Source organism: Pinus tabuliformis, chromosome 3_2 (assembly GCF_031772625.1).
Source record: "Pinus tabuliformis cultivar Carrire ecotype Pingquan chromosome 3_2, CPIR1, whole genome shotgun sequence".
Taxonomy (NCBI): domain Eukaryota; kingdom Viridiplantae; phylum Streptophyta; class Pinopsida; order Pinales; family Pinaceae; genus Pinus; species Pinus tabuliformis.
In genome coordinates this window covers 967,836,064-967,842,120 of record NC_142302.1, presented here as the reverse complement: position 1 = coordinate 967,842,120, position 6,057 = coordinate 967,836,064, and the positions used below count along the sequence as shown (strand labels likewise).

General features: G+C 34.8%; 1 protein-coding gene across 1 annotated transcript; it reads left to right on the top strand.

Annotated features, from left to right (window-relative positions):
• Window positions 1–2,389: 2,389 nt before the first annotated feature.
• On the top strand, window positions 2,390–3,977 carry LOC149183851 (uncharacterized). The gene is made up of 2 exons (XM_089418807.1): window positions 2,390–3,380; window positions 3,493–3,977. Exons 1-2 carry the CDS (start codon window positions 2,481–2,483, stop codon window positions 3,907–3,909), a joined length of 1,317 nt encoding a protein of 438 aa, XP_089274933.1. The 5' UTR covers window positions 2,390–2,480; the 3' UTR covers window positions 3,910–3,977.
• Window positions 3,978–6,057: the final 2,080 nt, after the last annotated feature.

The window sequence follows — 6,057 nt, the reverse complement described above, 5'->3', positions numbered from 1 at the left end:
TTCGATAAGCATAGGGTTATTTCACAAAATATTAGAGTAATCTTATTTTTAGATTGAATAATTGTGAGCTTCTCTTAATTAGGATCATAATTCATTGTGTGGTTTAATCGTAGTTATTTGAAGTAATGATTGATTTGATTTGATAAGTAGCACATTATTTAATTATAGTGTCGATTTCTGCTATTGGGCTGGAAGATAGATCATTCTAGGACCAGTGTTAACTCCTAGTAGTCTCCTGCATAGATCTTACCGATTACATTGAAATAAAAATATGAATCCTAGGGTTGATATTAATGTTGATACTTGGTTTTTATTTTAAAACAATTTAGGAACCCGACATTTTAGCGTCGTTGCGAGAAGGTTGTCAAAAGAGAGTGCTATTGTACTAATGTCTGGTTGTTGATACATACCTAATTCCTTGGGGGCTAGATATTAAATATGGAAGGTAAGAACCTGTGCATGCACCCTAGTAAAAGCTTGTGGTTGTGTTTTCCCTCGGTCAATAGTTTCAGAACATTCAGTATGCATGAATAGGAAGAAAATTGAATGTAGGAATAAAAAAGAAATAGGTCCAAAATGTGCTCCAACAAGCACTAAAAGCCATGGACAAATTGGCCTTGGACAATCAACCTTCATAAATGAAATCATTTTGAAAGAAAAATCTCAAGCTTCGGCAAGACCCTGATTGGTATCCAAGTTATATTTATGATTTATTATTCTCTAAATAATAGTAGACAATTGTTCTGTTGTGATCAACATGACATGTCATATATTTTAGATTCCCCTTTTAAACATATCATTACTTTCAAAGGTTCTCATACTTTTTTTTTTTAAGTTTTTTACAAATCTAGTTTAACTACATTTTATGTTCCTTTTAAACTTAATTTTATTATTATAAATGGTAGATTAATTAAGTTGAAGCATACAAATATCATGCTAGGATAGAGAGTGCAAATTCCATGATTAATTACTCAATGACTCTTCTCTCTTCTCTAGTATGTTCTACTCCTTTTTTTTTAAATATTCTTTTTTCTATGTACATTTTAAGTTATATTTTTGGTTTATTATTCTCTAAATAATAATAGACCATTGTTCAGTTATGCAACATGACATGATTTTTTTTAAATATGTTATTACTTTCGTGACTTCTCATGTTTTTGTTTTGTTTTAAGCTTTCATTATTTTCCAAAGTGCTTGGATCATCATTAACTTTGCAAATCTAATTTAACTACATTTTATTTTCTTTTTAAGTTTATTTTTATAATTATAATATTATATAAATTATTTTTTTATTTTATCACTTCCTATTTACTTAATAATATTAATAGATTATATTGATTGGTTCCATTTATAAATTTGATGGACTATTAAACCTATATCAACCACATTTACTTATTTAGTAAATAAAAAACTAGATTTAAAAGGGATGTAAAACCAATTAAATATGGAGTAAATACATGGTATTTAATATTTATGCAAATCAACTTTTACCTCAAAGCAAATATTGACTAAATACATGGTATTTAATATTTGTACCAATCAACTTTTACCTCAATAGTTGGCTCTAAGTATGCCTAGTTCAATCTCACTTGCTAGGTGCTTAGTTCGTAATGGTGAAGGGTCTCAGCCGCGTTAGGTCCTCGTCACTCAAAGGATGGCCCTTTGGGAATTTTATATATTCATGTCTCGTAGAAGCTAATGGGAGCACATTGGATTTTATATATTCATGACTTCTAGATGTCAAGCGGAGCAGATCAGTGTTACTGAATAGAATCATGCGGAGCTTCAGTTTCGTCGGACAAGATTTTGGACAAATATCAGTTTCCCAATTTCGCAATGAAATGGCAGATCCTGAGAGGAATATGATTGTGGTCGCCGTCCTGCTTGGCATTCTGGAAAAGTTCACCAGCATGCTCGGAAAATTGAACTTCATTTGGGCTACCACTGTTCTTCTCGGAGGCTTCGTATCTGACTTAGTAAAAGAAGACTTCTTGAAAGTTAGCGGAATATTAGTGGCCGAAGGAATTAGGATCTTTGGCCAAAGGGGCGAGCTGCACACAAGTTATGGCGTAATCAAATTATATTCAGTTATTATATTCATTTATTCGGCTGTGATATTCTTCTTGTTTTCTTCCGCGTCTATAACACCTGCAGACTATGGCCCCAAAGACCAAACTCGGAATCGAAACGTGGCTCTCAAAATTTTCTACTTGGTGTCCAACGTGGAATCGGGACTGATTCTGTCGGCACAAATCTTTATAATATTGAGCGGAATAGCACCAATGGTGTGGCCCTCGGAAGAAAAACTTCGAAGGGGCTGTCGAGCAATCTTGATAAGGAGATGGGTGTTGATAAGTAGATGGGTGTGGCAGGTGAAAAAAAAGTATAAACTCGACGACTCTCAAATCATCACGCTTTATCGGTTTTTCCATCATACATATTCTCGGTGCGTCAGTGGAAGCATTTTCGACAGCTGGAAGATGACAATTGTGTCGTACAGCGTGGAGCTGCTGCAGTCCAGCGATGGTGATGAACAGCTGAAGGGTGCTACATTACTATGGGGGCTTGTGAAAGAGAATCCGCGCGCATTAGAGAGGTTGAGGTCAATCGGAACACTACGAAGCGTGGTGGAGATGCTCATCGATATGCTCAAGGATTCGAATGAATTTCCTGACAAGGAGATTCGGGTAGCAGCAGCAGAGATCATCTCCAACTTGGTCGGGATAGGCTGGAATCGCACTCTGGTGATGGCCGCCCCTAATTCCATCGAATCGATAGCGTCTTTGCTAGACGATGGCAACCAGGTTGAAATCAATTCTAGTCAGAACAGAACTCAGTCATCGCCTGAATATCCTTACTCAAATTTGAGTAAGGTGGGGTTATGTATATTGAAACAGTTGGCCAACGACCACGACAACCGCGCTAAGATGGGAAGCAACAGAGGGCTACTTCTCAAAATTATCGCACTCACAGAATCAAATGCCCCGGAATTACATTTGAAAATGCTGGCGATCGAGACGCTGACAAGTATTGCTCGCGACCAGGACTTCCGTGAGATCATCGGCTGCTTTGATGGGGTTCTGCATAATTTATTCTCTCTTTTTCTCATGAAAATCACTATTGGTAATGTGGAGCTCGCCTGCAAGGCGGGAGAAGCCCTGGGTTTTCTTTCACTCGACAATAATCAGAACTGTGAAACAATGAAGAGCATTAGGCGAGCCTATTTCCGGAATTTGATCCCTCGCCTGATCTCCCTGTTGAACGACGAAGGGCGGGGTACTTATGCAGCGAGAATTCTTCGAAATCTATCTGCATATCTAGAGGCATATCCAGAGGCAAATAGCGTTGAATTGAACATGATCGGAGCAGCGGCGGCGCAGGTTGAATAGTGTGTTCATTTCTATAGTTTAAAAATTAAAGTCTTGCATCATACTTCATTCGCAAAAGAATTTCATCCTATAGATTCATTCCTTGCTTGTAATATTTTCACAGGTCGTGGATCTTGTGACGGAGAAAGAGGGAGTGCATCAGGAAGCAGCCATAGGACTGGCTGCTCAGATCTTCAACTTTCTAAGCCAGGCAGATTATGATCGTGTCATGAGCGAACCGCGGGCTGGATCGTTGATTTCGACGCTGCTGGATGTCCTCCGACAGCACGCATCAAGGGAACTTCCGAACATCAGGAGATTCAGCATCCTGCTCCTGATCGCTATTATGAGGATGGACATACGTACAATAGCAAGGGGATCACCATTAGAAATGGGTTTGAGGAGCGCTCTAGAGGAAGCGATGAATACGACGTCGGTGTTGGAGAGAAACAGTACCTTCTCAGGCACGATAGGGTTAAGGAGTGACAGCATGGCCATTCCATTCCTCGCACAGTCCGCCATAGAATTGCTTGATAACTAATACGTAGACGCAGAAGACTCTATCCAGTCCAGATTTAGTTAAAAGTTAGAGGTATGGTGTTGTATGTTTGATCCAACACGGATACTTTATAGAGATGTAAGAGTCTCTGCAGCTTTGTGGGTTCAAAAGCTTTTTTATTATCGTCAACCACTAGTTCAAAGCTTCTCTTTGATGCTCCTTTTTATAATAAAACAATCTCATCCTTTTTATAAGGACATTCTCAACAATCCAGCTATTTGTGTTAAAATGTCTATTTGATCTAACATGAATGTAGAGATATCTAATTTCTTCGCCGGTGTATTATTTTTTTTAATTTCATTTATTTGAAATTTCATTGATTTATGGGTTTTACCTTTATTTTGTAATGATGTGATTTATGTTCATAGAGTATTGGGAAGTCATAGGAATATTGTACTCAATATTTAGTGAGCCTATCATAGGGTTGATGTGCGGAGAGATTTTCAATACCAATCACATGAGCTACACGACATTTATTATTTTTAATATAATTTTTAATATATAATCCATCATAGATATTTTGCATATTTTTCTTTTAATATTCCTAAATTGGAGGTAATTTTAATCCAGCGACACATTTGTGCACATTTTTCTTTTAATATTTCTAAATTGGAGGTAATTTAATCCTGCACATTAGATATAGTTTGAAGGGTTTTTTTTAATTCAACAACACATTTGTGCATATTAGATATAGTTTGAAGGGCTTTTTTAATTCAACAACAAATTTGTGCAGATTAGATATAGCTTGTAAGGCTTTTTCCAGTTGGTTAGTTAGTTTCTCTTTAACATTCATGTATCCATTATGACTTTGTTCGTTATTAAATATAATTTTGTGGACAAAATTTATTACTTCATCTCAAATTTTGTGGACAAAATTTATCATTTATATAAAAAATGAAAATGATTTTATGGGTTACAAAGTATGCAATTTCATATTTTTTAAATAATGTCTTATTATCATTATTATCTAAGAATGCAAAGTTGACATGAATTAGTTTTGGAGCTGAATTTATTTTGACATTGAATTAGTTTTGGGGTTTAATTACTTTTAGTTTTGATATTAAAAATTTAATTTATTTTTTGTTTATTAATAATTTGATTCATTTATTTAAGCCCCAAGGGTTAGCTCAGTTGGTCAAAAACCGTGCCTCGCCATCGGGAGGTCACAGGGTCAAATCCACCCGAAGCCCTTGGGGTCAGGTCTTGCCAGTAGGCCAAGGGGCGATTTAGCCTAGCTATCGCCCAGATTTTTCCGTGGACGTAGCGATCACCCACATGCCAAAAAAATAAAAAATTGATTCATTTATATAGATTAGCTTACATGCTATGACAATCACATCTACTATTCATATGATCTTAGGAATAACCCAATAGCTAATATCAAGGAAATGTATTCCACTTCTATTTACATATAAGAATATTTTGACCAATCAACTTTTTAAAACTAACTAATGATGTACCTTGTTATAACTTATGGACTGAAATTGATTGTAACCTTGTAACTTAACTATGTGGGTGATGGACTATCAACCATGTCAATTCATGTGCTATGACAATCACATCTACTATTCATATGATCTTAGGAATAACCCAGTAGCTAATATCAAGGAATGTATTCCACTTCTATTTACATATAGGAATATTTTGACCAATCAACTTTTTAAAACCAATGATGTGCCTTGTTATAACTTACATATTGAATATTGATTGAAACCTTGTAACATAAGTCTTAACATAAACATTGACTTATAAGACAAATTTTCTGGTTGTTTATAACAATTAGTTTAATTTCAAGGATTTTAGTGGTTTTAGATGTGAAGGATTTGTTTTGTAGTCATCAATGAATATTTTATTTTTAGCTTATTCAGTTTTATAGGTTTTCTACAAATTTGAATTTGATCTTTTTTTATTAAAATAAATTTATGTTAAAATGGCTTTAATAATAATATTATATTTTTACACACATATAACTTTATATATTAATTATATATACATATATCAATACATTTATAATTTAAAAGATTTAATCGTTTTCAATTTTTAATAAATACTGAATTTAAATAAATTTATGTTTAATAAAATCCCAATTACGGTGTCGTATATTATCCATACTTCCATGATATGGTGTGC